The sequence below is a fragment of the Panthera tigris genome, chromosome C2, assembly GCF_018350195.1.
Source record: "Panthera tigris isolate Pti1 chromosome C2, P.tigris_Pti1_mat1.1, whole genome shotgun sequence".
Classification (NCBI taxonomy): domain Eukaryota; kingdom Metazoa; phylum Chordata; class Mammalia; order Carnivora; family Felidae; genus Panthera; species Panthera tigris.
Window position 1 is genome coordinate 77,944,250 of NC_056668.1, and position 22,359 is coordinate 77,966,608.

Sequence of the window (22,359 nt, forward strand, 5' to 3'; positions counted from 1 at the left end):
GAGCCATTCAATGGAATATGATGCATATGCAAAAAAAAGAGGCATTCTGGGATAATACAGAAAATTTTCAAAACGTATTAAGTGAAAGAAAAAAAGCATTCAGAAGGGTAAATAGGCCACATTTTTGTATTAAAAAAGTGGAGAAGGGATAAGAATAAATATTTTCATGTGCCTGAATATACTAAAGCAACTCTACAAGGATACCTAAAATGTGTTAACGGTGGTCCCCTGCAGTCAGGAAGGAACTTGATGGGGCAGTGGATGGAGGTGGTGTTTCACTCTATACCTTTTCAAAAGTTAAACATTAAACAAAAGTGTGTGTGTGTGTGTGTGTGTGTGTGTGTGTGTGTGTGTGTGTGTGTGTGTGTGTTTTAAGTTTATTTCTTTTGAGGGAGAGTAGAGAAGGCGAAAGAGCATGAGCAGGGGAGGGGCAGAGAGAGAGGGACACAGAGGATCCTAAGCAGGCTCCCTACTGTCAGTGCAGAGCCCGATGTGGGGCTTGCTCTCATGAACCGTGAGATCTTGACCTGAGCTGAAATCAAGAGTCAGACGCTTAACCGATGAGCCACCCATGTGCCCCAGAAGTATGGTTTTTTTTTTTTAATAGAACATTTGGGAAGTCTCCAGAGTTCTGTCAATGTCCTCACTGAGCATGGTGTTCTTATCTTCAGCAGTAACAGTGGTCATGCCTTTACAGAACAGTTAATCATTGTATCCTGTTAGAGTATTTTATTTACACCCTTCTATTTGTCATCAATGGCTACTGAACTAAATTAACTTCAGCCATTTAGTGTAGAAAATTAAATAATGTGTGAACACTCGGACTTGCATCTGGGGCAATGTTTAGATCTCAGCCTTTCTGCCCACTTTGTGACCCATATTATGTCCTCATCATTCCAGATATCAGTTTATTCATTTTCTAGGTGGAAGGTGGATAAGACAATATTAACTACAACAGAGCTGTTAGGAAATGCCAAAAATATTTGGGAACACTGAATTTTCATTCTTATTATTAATATTACATGGAAGGAAAATAGTCGTACCATGATTTAGAGGTCAAATGGTTACTGCAGTGGAACTGTTGGGAAAATAAGTAAAGTTATGCACCATAAGATGGCTGACAGGACTAACATAAGCTCCAGTTCCTAGCTTAGAGACTCCTCTTCCAGGCTCTTCTTTCCTGTCCTGTTTGCCATGCATGCCTAATTGCTACTAATGCAGACTGCAGAAGTAACAGATGATAAATTGTCCCCCATGTTTGTGCTCAGGACTCAGATCTGTGGAGAAGGATCTCCTCTGAGCCTGCTGGTGTAAAATAAAACTCCGATCCACCAAGATCTCCAAGTACCGCCTGTTTTTTCCGCCAGCGATCCAACCTGGTTCTGTAACAGAATAATTAGCTCAAAGACTCCTAAGACTAATAGGAAAGTATGATGGAATAATAAGCACTCATCATCCAATATACATATATTTCTAATGCTAAATTTTAAGAAAAATCATTAGGGAGAATTCTTATTTACAAGCTATACAGCAGAGCCGGCAGCATCTTTTCTAATAGTTCAGCACCAAACATCCTCAGTCAAAACAAAGACATGTGTTTCCTTACATTTCCTTAAGCTAGACTAGCCAGGAGCCAGTTGTCACACAAACAATACTCACATCTGCTGGTAATAGTTTCCCATGTACTGGACTCCTTAACTAGACAGTAAGAGGTGGGGGCAGTATAGAAAGGAATGCTCCCGGGGTGCCTGGGTGGCTCAGTCGGTTAAGCGTCCGACTTCAGCTCAGGTCACGATCTCGCGGTCCGCGAGTTCGAGCCCTGCGTCAGGCTCTGGGCTGATGGCTCGGAGCCTGGAGCCTGCTTCCCATTCTGTGTCTCCCTCTCTCTCTGCCCCTCCCCCGTTCATGCTGTGTCTCTCTCTGTCTCAAAAATAAATAAACGTTAAAAAAAAAAATTAAAAAAAAAAAAAAAAAAAGAAAGGAATGCTCCCAGGGACTCAGACACAGTAAGATCATTCTTGTGAGTGTCATCATGCCCAGATAGAAATCACTTTGTGGTAAACACATAAGGGAAGAAAAACTGCTCTAAATTGGATGTGATTTGTAAAGTTCAGGGCAAATCTGTCTCTCCTTGAAAATAAAGGAAACGCCTCTTATTTTGTTATTGTTAAGTATCTGTCCTCAGAAGAAATATCAACTTTATTACACTCTTCAAGGGATTTCAGTCTAAGGAGGGGAGTTGAGAAATCTTTTGCCCAGTGAGATATGTAATTTCTAGACCAGAAAGCAGCTCATAAAATAACAATACAACTAATATATTTATTTAGTTGTTCCCAATGCAAGAGCAAGACATAGGGAACCCTATAGTAAGAGAAGAGGGGAAAGGAGAGAGTATGAAAGCCAAATTAGTGTCATGAAAGCAATGACATCGTGCTACACAATGGGAAGTCCCAAACCTGCTTATTAAAGTCTCGTTCCTCACAATAGAACACAGGCTATAAAAAGGCCATGGGGAACCATTAATTAAATATTAAAAGATCAAATAGTTTTAGTCCCATTAGTTTGTATGTAATTTACATTCTCAAGTATAAATTTAGAGATAATTCCCCATCCCTAATCGCTTTCAACTTTCTGATAAGGTATCTGCAAATACAGAGTCCTACAGGGAGTTTAAAAATATCTTTCCCCATGCGTATCAAGTATTGTTCCTTTCATAAGAAGTTGCTTTTGAATATCAGTCTCCACAACTAAAGGGATTATCATAATATACCTCGAGTTATTAGCCTTGAGTGGTACTTTTGTTCAGAAAAGGCACTAGGCCTTTTTTAGACATGTCTGAGCAATAATAGCAAATGAACAAAAACAGGAGGAAAAAATTGTCCAACCAGACTGATAGCAAGTGCTTCAGACATTCATTACTGTGACCTCTCATTCATTGCCCAAGGTCAAAGGCACTGGAGGGGTAGTAAAAAGTGTTAGGAGCCCTAGCTCTTTGTCCTGGTACGGCCCCTAAATTGCTGGTTGACTTTGGAGAAGTCACATCTCCTTTGTGTGTTTTAGGGGTTGGATTAGATATTCTCTCAGGCCCCTCCTGGCTCTAAGCAAGAATGTTGCTTTGTTGGAAGGGCTTGGTTTAGGAAATCAGTAATAGTCTGGAAGCCTGTGGATAAGAAGCAACATCCCAGATGCCCTATGAAAAAACATAAGAGGTTTAAGAAAGCAGATTGACTTCTTTTATGATCTGGTACTCAGAGGTCTGGTCTAATGCATAAGGTTATGGTGCTAAAAAAAGTGCCTCTTGTTTGTCCTGAATTAATTTAAACTTCCAGAGCAGTCACATCTTTGCATATCCACTTTGAAACTCATATAACTGATCCTCCTTCCTATTATATAGCATTGGGTATCTACTCCTGGCACCTAAGAAACTGAGTGTCATTCTGCCACAGCAAGCCAAAGAGTAATTTTCCTTTCTGGCTTATAAGGTATAAATAGGAAACAACTTAAATATCCAGAAAAAGTTATATAAATTGTTGTATATCTCCACAGTAGGATATTCTAGAACTGTTAAAAATGATGTTATGGATGTAGAGTTACTGCCAAAGGAAATATTTTTATGCAACGAATTGCACATGTAAGGAAAAAGTAAGACAGGATATGCACCAAAATGTATAAGCACGCATTCAAACTTCTTTGGTTAACATTGAGTAGTGAACTATGGTGACTTTTATTTTGCTTATCGACATTTTTTTCCCAATAAACTACCTCTTGCAAAATGATTTGAAAACATTTAATAAAATAACATGCTTGATCAAGGAATTCCTCAACTCATTTACTCACAGTTCTTCTGAATTTACAACATATATGCTTTAGATTCTTACACCGTAATATATTTATTTCTTTTTAATTGCTGGGCATGGGATCATAGAACTATGAATCAGGAAGTTGAAACTTTGGTTCTAAGCCTCACTTTACCACTTACTACTAGCCTCCTGGGCAAGTCAGTACTCATGACATTGGACAATAGCTATGACAATGGACAAGCAACAGCCTCCTCTGGGCCTTAGTTACTTCTGAGAATGAGAGTGTTGACCAGCTCCTTGGTGTTCAAGAGGTGTCTGTGGACAGAGAGCATCATTTTTGCCATAGAATCTATATAAATGCAGAATCTAAGGTCTCATTCCAGGCCTCCTGAATCAGACCAGCACTTTTACAAGATCTCAAGGTCATTTGTTTGTACGGTAAAGATGGAGAATCAGTGGACCAGATCATCTGTAGATCTCATTTCAGCGCTACGGAAGTGATCTTTTATGATAAATCTTTCATAGATCTGAATCATTCAGACCCAGAGCCTGGGTCTTATTGAATTATTCCCCGAGAAAATGAATTATTTTCCTTTGGTCAAACCTCTTTGTTGCTATAGACACTATACATTGACATTTATATCTCACTCTGGAGGTCATGGGGAGGTCATGGGCATCTTAATGTCATTCTCTGTGACCAATTACAGAAGGGAGAATGTCAAATCAACAAGAAAGGAAGAAAGCATTTATAAGAGTAATGAGATGCTGCTTATGGAATGTTAATAGATGTGTCATGCACTGTGCTAAGAATATTTACAAAATGAGCCTATTTAAACCTCTGTGTAAAACTGATATTTTATCCACACTTTGCAAATGAGGAAATACACACACACACACACACACACACACACACACAAAGCACATTCATCATACTCACGTGCTAAAAAAAAATCTATATTCTGTCTCTTGATCTGAAGGAGAGCAAATGCTGAGTGCTTTGGGAATGTAGCCCTCACAGCCTTAAAGAATCCTCAATGCTACTTTAAATTAATTAACAAGATTAGAAGTTTTCCCTCCCAAGTTCTTGAGAATGTAGGGTTTGTTTCTACATATCCGAAGATCTTTTTCACACAGACTGCAGTCATTGACTGACTTACTTCTAAAAGGGCCATGAATGCCACTGTACATTACAGTAGGAACAGCACTAGACTTACAGACAGAAGATACAGATTCGAGCTAGAGCTATTCCAATTAATATCACGTGGTTCAGTCAGGTCACTTTGACAAAGGAAGCAAAGGCAGAAGGAAATGGCAGATAAAATTAAACTTCCACCCTCAGCCCAAATACTTGGGCTCAAATACTTGAGGCAGTCAGAACCTCTGCCTTGAGGCAGAACATTTCTCTAGGAACTCCCCACTGTCTTAATGCTAATGCTTTGCTAGAGGGAGAAACCACCTTAGCTGGACAATAACTAGGCCTCCAAGATCCAGTAAGTCTTCTTTAGCATAGGAAAATCCTTTTGGAAACTTCCTCTTGACTTTACTTCCCCCAACTCCCAAGGATAGAATCAGTCTCCACTCCACAATCCTGGGGCAGCTCTTCCAGCCCATGGGTTCTGTCCGCATACTTTAATAAAACCACCTTTTTGCACCTAAGGCATCTCAAGAATTCTTTCTTGGCTATTGGCCCATCATTCTAAAACAGCATCAACTTCACTCCCCTGAAACTTCAATATGTTTACAATAAACCAAGAGTGGTGAGTCCTCCCCTGCCTACCTTACAGTGTCACTTCAGGGGACTTCACTTGATAAATTACATAGAGACACACAAATAAAAGTATCAATCAAACAAATAAGTAAAACCTCCATGGTGGCTTTAAACTGTGCTGATTTAGCTAAGTTAGAGCTACATTTTCTAGAATTTCCTTTCATGTCTGTTTCCAAATTAGAGTTGGCCACAAGAGATGTTAGTATAAGATTTGTAAGGCAGGAGGGAGTTTTTCCCTGTGGAAGATCACTTCAGACCACCTGCACTCACATTCACAGCTGCTGACCTCCAGGTTCATCTGATGCCAGAGGGCAGCACTTACAGCTATAGCTTCTTTTGCTGACAGTCAGACTTCATCCCTCACCTCCTTCCCCTGGGCTGGTAAGTGTGCAGCTCAGTGTAGAAAGGCACCAAGTCCTCTCCTAAAAGTGACTCACACCTCCAAGTTTAGACACGGCTGGAGACAGATACAGATTCCATTTTTTCCTCATGGGTTTTGCTTCATCAGGAATTCTGAGTTGTCCATCCAGGTTCCAGTTTTCCCGTACTCCCTATTCCCAGTTGATGACTACGAACCGGTTAGACTATAGCAACTTCAGGCCCATCACTAGATTGCAAAGACAACAGGTTTGCAGAGACTTCCCAACCAGCTCTCATAACTGCATCACCTTCTGATCATGAATCTTACTCCATACCACTCACGGTTCTCTCACCAAACCGTGACTGATCCATCATCATTACCAAAGATAAGACAACTTTAGGGGATGCTTTGATTTCCTTCACAGACTATCTTACAACTCAATTTTGCTTATTCAATTAAGTTCACATACTTTGGAAAACAAACCATATGCTTTACATATGCAAATCACACAAACACATAGTACAGCACCTACCATAGCACCTTAACACGTAAGAGTCGCAGAATACAGATGATATGGGTATATCGTACCTTCAAACATGTGCACGCGTGCACACGCATGCACACACACACACACACACACACACACTGAGTCACTTTAAAATTTTATCTTAACCAAAGATGTTTTAAAAGCTACCAAATCAGGATTCATTAGTTAAAGCTTTATAAATAGTCACATCTTAGCCACCATTTACTTGTAAGACTGAGCTGAATTTTTTTTTTCAAGATTTGTCCCAGGTACACTTGAAAAATGAGATGGTCTCTGTTGCCACAGTGTATAATCTCCAATTTTGCTGCCAATTGGCTTTAGCCTGTGAGCTAATACCTACTGTGTTAACAAGAATATTGAAGGACTGGGAAAGAACATTGATAAGTAGGAAGGAGAGTTCAAGAGAGAGAACTACTCAAACCCAGGAAGCACTATGTCCTTGATCCAAATGCTTCAAGTTCAAAATATCATTTTTTAGGAGTGCCTGGGTGGCTCAGTTGGTTAAGCGTCCAACAGGCTCAGGTCATGATCTCGTAGTCTGTGGGTTTGAGACCTGCGTCAGGCCCTGTGCTGACAGCTCAGAGCCTGGAGCCTGCTTGGAATTTCTCTCTCTCTCTCTCTCTCTCTCTCTCTCTGCCCCTCCCCTGCTCACGCTCAGAGCTCAGTAAAGGAGCTCAGCTCCAGAATGCAGCCAAAGGTTTGGGATTTAAAAGTCCCTGCTCCCACAGAGTAATATCATCATCCCCCTGTAGACCCTGAGGTTCAACTCGTTCTCAGCAAGCCTTTCCACTCCATCACCCACATCTTTTTCAAACGTGGAACAAATACCCACTCTGGGCACACAGCTTTATATTTTAGCTGCTTGGGTTTTCTCTCTATAGATCATTAATCTGTGGAGGTCAGATTTAACCTGAACACAGGACTGAGGAACCAAAGATCCATCGAAAGAGACTGGATGACCCACTTCTCTCCCATACGACCTGGTTATCAAAACTAGACCCCCTAACTTCTCTGAAATTCAGAACCTTCACCTGTAAAATGGGGATACGGATACCTACTTCATGGTTTCTATGACTATCAGATGAAATAAAAAATGTGAAAATATCTGGTAAAACTTGTGATATAGATAGATAGATAGATAGATAGATAGATATTAGAATACTGTAAGAGAAGTCTTATGTAATACTTCAGAGCACCAAAAAATTTACCCGTGTAACGAAGTACTTCCGTGAGACATAAGGTTGGTGATAAGGATTGGGGTACAGTGTTGATTCAGTCACACTTGGCTGCCTTGAAATACGGCTTGGCTCTGGGTCCTTGCCTGGGTCCCCCTCCTCCGTGGACAGTTGGTCAGTCTCAGAGGGTTGGTCATCTCCCTCTTGCTTCAGAGACACAGGCTGGAATCCTTCAAAACTCCCAATCTTTGACATTTTTTCTGCCTAAAACAAAAGAAGAAACAATCTTCTCATTAGAAAAGAAAGGGGGAGAAGTGGCAGTGAGGGGAGGAGTCACCTATGTCAAGGCTAAGGCAAAAAGTCTATCGTGTGCAAATGATGTTCCTGAAACCGACCAAGGCACTAATGAATGTAATTCAATGACACAGATTCTATTTACCAGCGCAGAGAAGCAAGGCCCTCCAGACAGAGAAAAGGAGGCTGCAAGTAGGTCCATTTTCCCACCTTTTGTCCCAGGACAGGAAGCTGAGTATGTAGAAAGTAGTATGAAATAATTACCAAACAATTTATCTTCAAGATTTCATAGTATTTTTGCTTCAAAACCTACCAAGCCTGTAAGCTTATTTAGCAGTTAAAAGCAATGATAACACACCTTCTTGTGTGCTGCTTGGGTAGTAATAGGGCACAAAAGAACTTAGAATTGAGCATATTTTTTAACTGAAAAAAAATGCAATTATAAAATTTTATATAAGGAAATAATTTAGCCAAATGCCCAAAGACATCAGTATGGAAGGTAGTTCATCACAACATGTGTCCAATAGCAGAAAAAGATGCCACTTTATGTCTAATAGCAAAATGTGTGTAATAGCAACATTAGACACCCATACAACATTGTATCTGATACCAAGAGAATGGAGTAAAACTAAGGATCCATCAGTAGGGAATTGGCTAAATAGGTTATACCATAAAGTGAAATATAATGTAGTCATTAAAAATGTAAGTGCATATTTTTATCATGGCAAGATGTCCAAAATATATTCTTAATGGAAAGCAGTAAGCTATAAAACATTACCTATAATTTTAGTCAGATTGGTTAAAATAATTCAAAAAATATATAAAAAGAAAGAAGGAAGGACACTTGGAGTTGAATATATGTGAAAGGGCGGACCTACCCCGACCGACTCCATCTTGTTCTGTGTCCTCCACCTTGACCACGCCTACTCCCCTTGAGTAACTTCCCGATCAAAACATGCCCCGCGACCTGGGTAACAGGACTCCAACCCTTCCCCAGCCAATCGGCCAAAGCCACGACCCTTCCCCAGCCAATCAGGAAGGGTCACCAGTGAGAAGTTACCTCACCAAATGCCCCTAGACCCCAATAAAAACTTTGTGCTTTTGAAACTCGCTCTCTCTCCCCGGCATCTCACCGCTGCGTCCCTTGGTGCAGGTAGGGGATTGAGCTTGAGCTAGCTCGAATAAAGGCTCTTTGCTTTTGCATCAGACTTGGCTCCCTGGTGGTCTTTGGGGATCACGAATTCTGGGCATAACAATATGTACACATGCATTGTGTGACAGGTTAGAATAAGTCTAAAAAAAGTAAAATGGGGGCACCTGGGTGGCTCAGTCAGTTAAGCATCCGACTTTAGCTCAAGTAATGATCTCACAGTTCATGAGTTCAAGCCCCGCGTCAGGCTCTGTGGTGACAGCTCAGAGCCTGAGTCTGCTTTGGATTCTGTTTCCCTCTCTCTCTGCCCCTCCCTTGCTTGTGCTCTGTCTCTCTCTCAAAAATAAATAAACTTTTAAAAAGTAAAATAGAATATTAATAATGGTTATCTCTGGATGATAGGCGGTTTCAATTTTCTTTCTTTAGAAACTTCTCGATGCTTACAATGATTATATATGACTTAATAAAAACAAATTTATTTCTATTTTGTAAATATAAAGCAAAATTAAAATAAATAGAAAGCACACGCTAGCCTAGTAAACAGTATCTCTACACCAGGTCACCACTTCCAAGCTGAAGCCAAATAGTCACCCCCTACTATGAGCACACGGTCCATGCTACATGAAAGGGGGGCTTTGTGCCCAGTCTCACCATGACTGGGAATGCTATCTTATTTTCAGAGCTGCCTCAGTGTTCCGAATCAGACAAATTCGGTTTCCTCTGTGCTTATGAAACACCAGAAAGTGAGAAACAGCCCCTATCACCAGCATGTTTACATTCATAAAATTGGAATTACAGTATTCAAGGGAGGTAAAAATAGTATGAGCACATAATTTGTTGCCTAAAGCTGGACACTTCTGAGCATGAAAAGGGTGTTATTAACAATTATGTCAGAAGGATAGGAGTAAACCTGGATTGTCCCTGGCAAATGTGGACAAATACAGTCACCCTGAGGGGTCTGGATGCAGGAGAAAACGCAGCTGGTTAGGGGGCTCACCAGAGAAAAGCCCTCCCCAGGCCATATTCCAGGTTCCCCCTCCTCTGAGCCTCTCAGCAACCCTAGAAAGATGATTGTACCTGCCTCTCTCTGGGGATCACAGCATTTAGGGGAACCACCAAAGGCACACTCGTATAGCAGCACCTGGATGCCCACCCAGGGCTCCCAATCCTGCTTCCAGTCCATTCCAGCAGGCCCACTGTGAGGCAAGCTGGGTTACAGCAGGAAGGCTTCACGGAGTCTTCAGTAATGTTTTTAAATTAGAAAGGTAAAAGGCAGAGACCGGGCCCGTAAGAAGTACAAGGCACACCTGAAGAAGCAGGAGGAATTGTGCGCATGCACGTGTGCGCGCGCGCATGCGCGTGCGAGCGAGCGAGCGCAGAGAACAATCAGTGAGGCCCTTCGGCCTCCCCGGAAGGTCTGCCGTCTCTATCACAGGGGCTGTTGGAAGAGTGTGTTTCTAGAGTTGCCTGTGACCTGTGAAGAAGGTTTGTGCCTTTGGGGAAGGCAAGCCTGCTTCTGTATTTGCCACACTCTTGCAAACACTGCCTAACAACAGACATCTGCAGAAGGCTCCTGTGCCTGGAAAACAGGGGGAGGACTTAATTAGCACCACTTCCTCTCCCTCAGGCTGTCTTCTCTGGAAACACTGGGCTAAGAGAATCCGAGCAGTTTTGAGAGGGAGCTGTTTGAGATCCAGGAAAGAAGGAAACTCAGCTCCAGTTCAATGCTGTATTACAGCATGAGTAGTGGAAAATGGAGCCCAGCCGCCTCGATCCAGAACGCTTCTGGCTCTGCTCCAGTCATGGGGACATCTTTGCAAGGACAATGAATGTACCTTCCTCAACAACCGCCCCAGTATGAGAGCCCGCACATATGAGCAACCCACTCATCTCCTTACCACCCGCTGCCCTGAAATGTTTATCCCCAGTTCAATAGATAATGCTCTTTGAACCCTGCACAAATAGACTGTATATATTGAAATACCAAAAACACATTAAAACAAAACAAATCCAGACAAATTCAAAGGTTTCCACTTGTAACAGACCTATCCAAAGCCATTTATAACTGAAAAAGATCATTTTTCCCTCACGCTCCATTGAAACTTAAGTGCTAATACACAAGAGAGGCAAACTAGCACAATTTCTAAAGAAAGCAAAGAGTCAAGGCTTAGAAAAAAACTATGTCCGTATTTTTGACCTAATCTCATTCCTGGGAATTCATGTTAGGAAAATTATTCTAAAGAAGAGATTGCAATATTAATTGCTGTATGTAAAACCAAAAATCAACAGAACACCTAACAGCCAAACAATTACGAAGTCCAGCAAAGTGATATTGTGCAGACATTTAAAATAACATGCATAAGCACTGTGGCAGCGTGGAAGGAAAGGATGGACCTTCCCAGGTGAAAAAAAAAAAATAAGCCAAAGCAAAAAACAAAGATTTTCTCTAGATACGATGATATGAATATTTTTACATTGGTAAGGACCAGAAGGAAAAGATTTACATTTATTGAAGTAGTTGGATTGAAAGCAAATTTTTGCATTAATTTTTTTTAATTGTGTTAGTGCTTCTTTTGCAATAAAAAATAAAATGTTTAATAAAGGTGTTGATTCGCACACTGTGGAGCTTTCTCCAGTGTAATCTGTGCCGTTCCCCCCTCCCACAAGGACAAGGAGGGCGAGGAGAGACAGAGAGACCACACAAAGAGCAGACCAATCCAAATGGGTATGTGGCAGGTTAAATAAGCAAGGGAACTTACATGCCAGGTTGGTCTAGGGCACCTCAAGATGAGTATATCTCTGCATATGCCCACCAGAATCTTAAAAGTTTATATACAGGCCATACCTGGATTCGTTCACATACAAAATCAACATGGACTCAGCAACACTTTACTCTCTCCAGGTTATGTCCTTCAAGTGGCTCCTGCTGTGGGAATGGTGGGTGGAATGTATATTTCAAGGGCAAGCTGGTGAGGAGCTTTGGGTTGCCCTGGGGCCAGCTTGTGGGTCATCCAGAGGTCATGTCTTCTCGATGACCTCTTCCAACATGATGCCAAATAAATGCCTAAAGAAATGCTATTCTTCTTTCAGATAGTAAGAATTCTGTATTTTTCAGCTGCCTGCAAATTCAGAGCTGCAATTTAATATAGTGTTGAAGTAAATAACTTACTTCTGGGTCCCAGTCTATCTGCCTCACTTTATACATGCTTTAATCTAGGGGCTCCTGGGTGGCTCAGTTGGTTAAGTGTACAACTTCAGCTCAGGTCATGATCTCACGGCCTGTGGGTTCGAACCCTGCATCAGGCTCTGCGCTGACAGATCAGAGCCTGGAGCCGGCTTCCGATTCTGTGTGTGTCTCTCTCTCTGCCCCTCTGCCATTTACGCTCTGTGTCTCTTTCTCTCAAAAGTAAACATTAAAAAAATTAAAATTAAAAAAATTATACATGCTTTACTCTATCTCTCTGCGATGTTTTCTGATAATAGTTCAGAAGCATATAGGGCATAAATTGTAGCTAGAGAATTAATGTCTAGTCCAACTTCATTTTGCAGATTTTGGAACACGGAGTGGAGGGACTTGCCCAAGGACACATGGCTACATAGAATCAAAACATGACTCCTGGATTCTCCTTCACTGCTTCAAGTTGTAGCACTTAGAAGAAAGCAGAGAAGTAGTGATCACACTTAGGCGTTGGTAAACCGGAAACACTTTTGCCAAATGTCTGGGTCAGTCAGTCCTGCTTTCTTCTGGGATGGGAGAAACAGCTTCTATGAAGCAGGGCTCACCGTGTGCTTCTCTGGCATCAGCTGGTACCCAGCCCCCAGCCCTGCAGGCTAAAGCTTTCTCCTCCACTTGGTGTCAGTCTGACTTATCCATTAGGATCTGTGAGGTGTGTGCCTGGGGTCCACAAACCTTTTAGGGGTTCAGGAAATGCTTTAATTTTAAAATCAGAAGAGGAAAAATTAAATTTTATGGTCAAAAGAAATGTTTTAATTTTTTTCTCATGTCAGAAAAGAAGTGAAGTTTGTAAGAAACCCAAAAATTTGGTTTTGCCTAAAACCAAAAAAAAAAAAAAAAAATGGGGGGGGGGGGGTAAGGGGGACTATTTAAAGTCATCGAGGGGCGCCTGGGTGGCGTAGTCGGTTAAGCGTCCGACTTCAGCCAGGTCACGATCTCGCGGTCTGTGAGTTCGAGCCCCGCGTCAGGCTCTGGGCTGATGGCTCGGAGCCTGGAGCCTGTTTCTGATTCTGTGTCTCCCTCTCTCTCTGCCCCTCCCCCGTTCATGCTCTGTCTCTCTCTGTCCCAAAAATAAATAAAAAACGTTGAAAAAAAAATTTAAAAAAAAAAATAAATAAATAAAGTCATCGAGATGTAGGTTTTAATATTGATAATATTATGGTAGAGAGGTTCATAAACGCAAGAGTTTTAGGCCCATGGAAATATTAACATGGCCCTGAATCAAATCTATATCCTACTACTGACATTCCCTGCTTAATATTCTATTCCGGGGCTCCGTCCTAAACCATCAGAACTAGAAACATGCCCCACCCCTTCCAGTGTTTTCCAAACTCTTTATTCTGGAAGATTCTGCTTCACAGTATATTGAAAGATTTCTGTCTTGTGGACAAACTGTGCAATCTTCAGATAATTATTTTTGCTTTATTAAAATCAAAGAGAGATCCAGAATAGTAGACCCCAATAAATATTTGTTTTTTAGAAAAGTAGATAAATAGCTATAAGGAGAACTTTTGATCAGCTTAAAAGAAGTATCTGGCCACACTGGCCACCACTCAACCAGAGGCAAAGGCGTTAACAAAGAACAGGTTGAACATAACAAAGAGTATCACAGACATACCAGTAAAATGAATAGAGATACCAGTAAAACTCAGAGCTGTTTCATGGGGAACCTCTTTTCAGGGGCCATGCCTACCACTCTCCAGTACTGCCTTCCCCTTTTTCCATCAGCTTGTAAGAAGTCCTTCTTGGCTCCTGGCCCTCTCTGCCTCCCTGGCAAGGCTGAACAGCTGTTTCTCCTTTACTTTCTCTACTTTCCCTGTCTTCTGTCTCTGTCTCTCTGTCTCTGTCTCTCTCTCCCATATATATATATATATATATATATATATATATATATATATATATACATATATATATATGAGACATGTATATATACATATATATACACATATATGAGATATATACATGTATATACATACATACATATGTATACATGTATATACACATATATGTATATATATACAGCTCTCCATAAGTCTCATGGGATTTTTTATTTAACCCCAGGCAATGCTGTCGCATGTGTCTTTGATTTCCACAAAGCTTTTGAAATATTAATAGCTACTTGAGTATCTGTGTTACTACCTCTCTGGATCTTCAGGAAGACAGAATGCTTAGTTAGGAAACACTCATATCTATTAACTCCTGCATCCTGTAAACGAGGAATCAGAGACCTAGATGGGTTCTGGGTCCCCCTGACCCCCACTCACATTCTGTCTCTGTCTCTCCATCTCTCTCAACATAAGTAAACATTAAAAACAAATTCATGGTTTGCTACCAAGAACTGCTACCTCTTGCAGGTGACGTAGTCCTGAGCTGGGGAGGGAGTGTGGGAGTAAGTGCCTGTGGCTTATGTTGCTTTCAAAGAAGTCAACTTTTTTTTTTTTTTCTGATGGTGACATGTCTACCCACCAGAAAGGGTTAACATTCTCGAGGCACATCCCCAAAATAACAATCCACTTTTAAGTCTGACATTTTGTAAAGGTAATTTATGTGAATTTATATGTGCAGCTTTCCTGAGTCTCTGCGAGAACAGCCAAGGGATGCGCGGTGGATAAACAGTACTCTAACACCTCAAAACTCCAACGAGGCCTCCTCTGTGCCAGCTGAGATAAGAGAATTGGCAAACACGTCTTCACAATTTCACATTTTGTACGTTAGTGATAACATGCCAGCAGGGCTGTTCTGTGTCCTGGGGAAAAGTTGAACTGATGCAGGGTCTCTTCCCTCCAGGCTGCACCCCCCCCCACCCTGTGCCCTGCTGCCAGTACTTTCATTCAGCAAGGGGGTGGGGGAGACCCAGGGCCAGCATGAAGAATGCATCCCCCCGCCACTCATTCACTGGGTAACCCTGAGGAAGTCACTCCTCTTTCTGCACTGCAGATTCCTCATCCATAAAATGAGAGGCCAGATTTATGATTTGCATAAATGACCAGCCCATTTCAATCAAAGCAGATCTCCTCCTCTGGTTTTGGACCCTTCTGAAGCTTTCCTCTGGGGAGAACAACATATTAAAGTCTGAAAACTGCAGGAGGAATTATTTCCAAGTTTCCTTCCAACTCAATCACCCTGCAAGTTTTGATGGGCTTTTCTCCAGTACCCAGATTCTGTCTCTCTGTCTCTCTTTCTGAGACAGAGAGACTTAGATTCTAGATCTAAGTCTAGAGAGGTTGCTCATATATGGTTTCCCCCATCTCTTCTCGATTATATGACTCCCATGAACATGGTAGTTCCCTTGTGATTCACAGGTTGTGGTGTCAGAAGAAGAGAATTCTGACATCATGAATTTGGGTGTTCATTGTGGAAACTTTGGGGTGTTTGTCCTCTAACTTCCTTCTAGTGCAAATGGCTATCTACCTTGACCAGAGCTCCTAGGGACACCCACTGGGCACCTCAACCAGGTCAGGACTGGAGACATGCTTGAGCCCCAATAAGTCTTCTCACATTTCAGAAGGAAAACATGCAGAGGTTCACTGAGCCCCTCCCACAAGATATTAATTTTTCGACGGGGTTCTTCAAAAATGTATATGGAAAAGAATCGATAAAGACAAAGGTATTGAATAGAGAACTTTGTGAGATTACAGATCCCTTGTGAGTCCCTGAGATTAGCTTCCTTGCAAACTTCCACAAACATTTCCACCACACTTCCAGCTGGTGTTATGGTAGGGCTTGAGTTTCTGACTCAGCATTTATCTCACTGTTGTGTACCCACAATTACATCTCTGCCTTCACTCCTGGGCTGTAAGCGACTCTGATCGCTTCTTTTCCATATACATTTTTGAAGAACCCCATCGAAAAATTAATATCTTGTGGGAGGGGCTCAGTGAACCTCTGCATGTTATAGCCTGCACTTGGCATGCTCATGGTACAGAACAGGCACCGATTACAAGTTCTCAAATGGATGTCCTGCTTGTTTCTCTGTCAGGTCTGAGATTGAAAGGCAAGACTTACTTACATCAGATCCATTGCTGCTGGCACATTCCTCATACCTCATATATGAATGTTCAGTAAATGTAGGCTCAGTAATGAAGCTCTGTGTACGGCATGAATGGTAATATCTTCTGGACACACACATACAAAGACACACATGGAAATGCATGCCACAGAGGTGCCTGGGCGGCTCAGTCCATTGAGCATCCAACTTTGGCTCAGGTCATGAATCATCTTATGGTTCATGAGTTTGAGCTCCATATCAGGCTCAGTGCTATTGTCTGCACAGAGCCCACTTCAGATGATCTGCCCCCCTCTCTCTGCCCCTTTCCCGCTTGTGTTCTCTCAAAAATAAACATGAAAGAGAAAGGAAGGAAGGAAGGAAGGAAGGAAGGAAGGAAGGAAGGAAGGAAGGAAGGGAAAGAAAGAAAGAAAGAAAGAAAGAAAGAAAGAAAGAAAGAAAGAAAGAAAGAAAGAAAGAAAGAAAGAAAAGAAAGAAAGACGGAAAGAAAGGAAAGAAAGAAAGAAAGAAAGAAAGAAAGAAAGAAAGAAAGAAAGAAAGAAAAAGAGAGAAATGCCACAGTCTTTTCTCAGAGAAGCTCATAGTCTAGTGGAACATTGCAGACTTTGGTGATAGAGCCATACTAGGAGAATGTGCACAAATACTGTGGAAACAGAAGGGGGATTAGCAGGGGTGAGTGGAGAGAGGGTTGAGAGTGTGAAAAATTAGAGGTGTAGACAAAGGCGCCTCAGAGCTGACTGCATATTTGAGACAGGCAAGGACATTCCTCTCAGACCTGTGAGGTGTGAAGAGGGGTGTGTTCAAAAGATGGCAGGTAATATGGTGTATTGTAACTGAGATGCCAACTACTCGCCTCCAGCCCACACCCCTTGAGGAGCCAGTAACACTCGGTTAAAACCTTCGGTCTCTGACAGGATGAAAGTCTTAAGTCTTCCTCACACCTCCTCTCTGCTGTCACCACACCTCCATCCCTGTTGGGACAACTCCCTCACAGCCAACCCAAATGCAGAATCAGGGCTGGCCCGGGAAGCGTTCCATTGCCCCAGACACTTTGTGAGATTAACAACATCACTACAGACTGAGAGAAGTAATGGAGAGGTGAGTCACATTGCATACAGTCCAACTTTGTACCATTCATCTGTGTCGTCTTTCTTTCCAGGGTAACAACTTCTTCCTTGTGTGTGCTTATTATTTGAAGGATATATATGTTTCATCTACATATCCAAGTCACCCAGGTTCTCCCCTTCAACACCCCAAATAAATGGAGTTCTCCCACGAACATAAACTCTGGAGGTAGTTATTAATATAAATCTGTACATGGATTTGTGAATCGTGGAGGCACTGGCTGGGGATGTACTTGAAAAAGCAGAAGGAAGTCAACCTAGAAGCCAGGAGTCACTTGTAGTGACTTATCTCAGGGAGTAGCAGAAGTGTCCTACTTTGCAAATAGCCTGACCATGAAGAAGGTAGGGAGGCGACAGAAAAGTGGTAGAATTCTCCTCCTGGGAAGGAGAAGAATTAAGGCTAAAATCACCAGCCTTCCAACCCCCTCCAAAAGAAAGAAAAATATCAGCCTTCAAGGAATTGAGCAGAAAAAAAGCTGTTGGGTCATGACAATGTACTTTAAAGGGGCCCATAACCTCGCAGATATTTTTTTTTCCACGTGCAAGTGAAAATGAAAGGAGCAGAGAAATGAAAACAATCAACGAACAACAACAATTCGGCTTACAGCAGCCTCTTTTCTTCCCTCTGCAAAGTAAATAGGTTCCCTGATTTTGAAGCTGCTGATTCAGAAACTAGATGGTGACAGTGCTTAGCAATTAGAACAGGTCTCTTTCCCATTGATTGGGACATCCCAAAGGAGTGTGTGGATTATGTCACCAGGATTACTACCTACCCACTGTTGGTTTCAGTGCCAAAGAGCCTATGACCAGATGTTCCTGGCTGGGAGCTTTAAGGAAGTCGCTCCAAAACCTGGGTTTCCTGCCAGGCCAACTGTGACTTCTCCTGTAACAGTTTGTGAAATTCAGGGAGAGCCATTCATCCAAATGCTGACAACGGTATTTTTACCCCCCCAAAAAACTACATCATTTATTATTTTAATGACATTTTTAACATAATAATTTTTATTGAAGTATTACATGCATTCAAAAAATCATAAATCTGCAGATCAGTGAAGGATCATTAAATAAACACACTCATGTAACATTCATGTAGGTCAAGGTATACCATATTATTGGCACATTGACAGGATTATTTTTCTCAAAGTAAATATTCAGTTGGTTTCATATGATGGAATCCATGACCACTGCCAGACATTTTAGATATCTAACAACACCCTCATTTTACAAATAAGAAACCAGACGTTCAGAGAAGTGACTTACACCTCAGGTCACAAAGCAAGTTAGAGGAAGAGGCGGGGTTTCAGGATCCTCTTTCCTGGTCTTATTGTCTCCAGTTCCTAGGAAGCCTTAGCTGACCTATGAGGAAGAGAAACCTGTTCTTCATGATGACTCCTTTTTCCAAGAGTCTGAGGTTAGCTCTCTCTTGGCTCCATAAAGCCTGTCTCCCTAAAGCCCAAGGAGCTGTCTCAGAGACACTGTTCTAAAGCCCACACAAACCATTATTTCCTCTGCCAGGGGCTCCTGGTATATATCTGACACATGGTAACATATTTGTTAAGTGAATTAACAAAGAGATTTCACAGTACCAACAGATGCTTCTCAAATTCTCCCTCTTCTATATCCATGATCAGACTGGTCATTTTGACCCACGAGACCTCATTTTGCCTATGAGATGACCTTCCCCTTTATTCTAAAGTAGTCACTGGTGAGGACCACTAACTGTGTCACATGAGGAACAGTAGAAGGAACTGGAGAAATTTAGTTGAAAAGAAAGAAAATATGGAAGACATCGACCACTCTCGATATCTCCAGATATCTAAAGGATTATCAGAAGGAAAAGAACACATTTCTTCCTTTCGAACCTATAAGCATAAGAAAGATGAAAAATCTCTTGTTTTACATGATCAAGCTTCTAAAAAAAATGGTCCACCATTAAGTGTCTCTACTTAATTTTATCTCATTCATACCTGAATCCCTAGAGATCTGCTTTTCAGTCTCAGCATATCTTTGAAGTACTCTCAACAAAGCTCCTCTGACAGAATCCAATAGATAGATACTTCCCATTCTTTATCTTCCTTGATCTTCTTTTGCACTGTTGATTGTTGATACCATCTTTCTTAAAATTCTTATTGCCTTCTGTCCCTTGGAACTACAGATTCCCAGTGTTCTTTCTACTTGTTTGTTCACTGTGTTTAGTTTCTTTCATGGAGACCCCACCACAGACACAAAACACACACTCATATCTCACAAGCTTATGTTTAACCATAATCAATAGATCTGACTGCCAAATCTGTATCTCCAGTTAGAGCTCTCTCCAAAGATCAAGTCCATCTAAATAACTACCTACTAGACATGTCACCTTTGTTGACTCACAGATACTTCAAACTCACTTTATCCAAAGATGAACTCATCATCTTCTTACATGCCCCATAAACTTGTTCCTGTTTTTTATTCAAATCTCAGTGAATGAGATCACAGATATAGAGTTGCGCAAAGGCCAGAAAATTGCCTGACTTTCTCTTCTTGCCCAATACTATAGCTCTTGATTCTTCAGTATCTACTGAATTCTTTAGTTTGTTCCACTCCTATTGCCATGGCCTTAGTTCACCTCTTGCAGATCATTATAAATGTCCTCTAACTGGTCTACCTCCAATATTTCTCTCAAATTTATGCAGCATACAGCAGGAAGACTAATCTTTCTGAAATACAAATCAGATTGTGTCACTGGCCACTTACCCTTCAATGCATCTCCACTGTACTCCAAATAAAATATGAATTCCTGAGCATGGTAGGCATGATCTGAACTCCTACTAACCTGTGGAGGCTCATGTCTCACCAAGTCTCTTCCTTCCTTTTTCTTTCTCCATCTTCTTCTCCCATCTTCCTTGCCATACCACAGCACTCATAAACTATGCTTCAGCCATACTACTCTATCTTTAGACTTATAAACCCATTAAGCTCCTTCTCATTTCCTTTATTTGATAACTCCCATTGCCCTTCTTGTCTCAACTTAGAAAGCAGCTAGAGGCTTCCCTGACTAATCTTGTCTCATGAGTTGCATGCCTCTCCACTGTTTCCCCATGTAGACCACGTTTATCATTATGACAGTACTTATCACACCATATTACAGCTACCTGTTAATGTGCATGAACTTTCACATCCTTCTCACTAGTACATAAGATCCTTGACAATAGGGACAGGGTTTTCTTACTGCGATATGCTTAGCACCAAGCAGAGCACATAAAAAGCATTCAAGATGTATTAACTAAACAAATGGATCAGTAATAAATATCTGTATTCCAAGGAGCACCCATGATAGAAAATGCAAAGGAAGTTCAGCTTAGAAAGTCTCTTTTCTCAGATATGATGGAATCAGACCTGAAAAGGGAAGATTTGAAAGCCTTTATTCCAAATCAGTCTCAGATTTACTGGTTCCCATAAGCTTAACAGGAATGGCAATTTAGAAATGCAGTTTTCCCTATGCTCTTTAGCCACCATGATCTTTTATCAACCAGTTCTCTAGTGATTTCCTGTAATTGGTCTTCATGAGTAGACTGTGAGCTCTGTGAAGGAATGAACCATGCCCTCATTTGTCCTCTTGGATGCCCACAGGACACTTAGCCCTCTGTGCAGGACAGTGAGCTCAGTCACAGCAGATGACACATAAGACATCTGCGTGACCAGAGACAGAGCAAGGAGAAAGTCACTTCCACCTCAAACTACCCTGACAGTTAGGTAACAAACATAAGAACCTTTCCTGAGAGCACTTCTAGGGATGGAAGGAGTAGAGGAGAGCTTATCCTGAAACCAAAGGGCAGTATGTGAGAACAAACACTTGGAAGGGATGAGACAAGACCAGATAAAGGAGACTGCCATCTTAAAAATGAATACTGCTAACTTCTCATCTTGTTGGTCACCATAACTGAGGGACAGCCCATGTTTTAATAATGAAACGTGCATTGAGGTCCAATGCTGAATGCGAAACAAGACATCAAATGGGACAAAATAATTTAGCTACAAGAAATTGTTAGAGTATTATCATTCCAAGGCAACTCTGACCCAATTCCACTCCTCCTAGGTGAGAAAGTTAACACCTGGTACTCAGCTTGTTCTACAAGATGTCAAGAGGATCCAAGAAGTTCCAGAGAGCACCACCCAGAAAGAGAAAAGGCAAAAGAGCTAAAGTAGAGCATTATTCTCCCACGTAAATAATGAAGGCCAGCATACAGGTATGGAGAAATGGGAACAGTTCTTTTTCAAGAGGGACAGTCAGACTCATTAGAAGATGATTTAAGAAAAGTGGATGATTCAGAATGCTAATGAATAAAAAGTTTAAAACCAGTTTGTATTAGCTTATTATAATTAGATAAGAGACACAAGTGAGGAACAATAGCATCTATCATAAAAGGCCTTTTCTCTTTCTGTATTTTAGTAAGAAAATTAAAATATATTAAGTATCTAAGAAAATATATATCTATATATGCACATGAGTAAACTCTATGTCCAAATGTTAGAAAGTAAAGATAAATGTATATTTATGTGTGGTCTGCTACATCCACTGTTGAAGCAATAAGCAGCATGACACAGAATAAATAGGAAATGCACTGAGAAAATGAAAATGCTACAGGTGATATTCACATTTTCTTGGTTCTGTCAAGGTGTATCTCAAGGCTGACTTGCTGGGGAGGGATGCTCTTTGGTTTTGCTCAGCCTTTTGCAAATGTATGACTTCACTCACCAAGTGATGAAGTGGGGAGTAGGGACACAGACGAGGGAAAGACCAATCACAACAGTCATTAGTAGGTGTGGTCAACGATGCCATTTTCACATGTCAAGTGCACACATATATGTTGTAATAATACCTCTCAAGTTCTTTATCTGTTGAAAGCTGCATGCTGA

At 41.3% G+C, this 22,359-nt stretch overlaps 1 protein-coding gene across 5 annotated transcripts in view; it reads right to left on the minus strand.

The window, feature by feature from the left end:
- Positions 1 to 19,552, minus strand: part of TPRG1 (tumor protein p63 regulated 1) — a 122,694-nt gene extending 103,142 nt beyond the window's left edge. For 3 of the 5 annotated variants that reach the window (XR_006207562.1, XM_042956490.1, XM_042956491.1), the window contains exons 1-2: positions 10,173 to 10,286; positions 7,685 to 7,911 (exon numbers count right to left, since the gene is read on the minus strand). Coding sequence is in view for 4 of the 5 variants with exons in the window: in XM_042956490.1 (XP_042812424.1) it covers positions 7,685 to 7,911; positions 10,173 to 10,278 (333 nt within the window). In the remaining variant the exon portion in view is untranslated. Of the gene's footprint in view, positions 1 to 7,684; positions 7,916 to 10,172; positions 10,287 to 19,427 lie in introns of those variants that run through there. The other 2 variants (XM_007083559.2, XM_042956492.1) reach the window with 2 other exon arrangements.
- Positions 19,553 to 22,359: the final 2,807 nt, after the last annotated feature.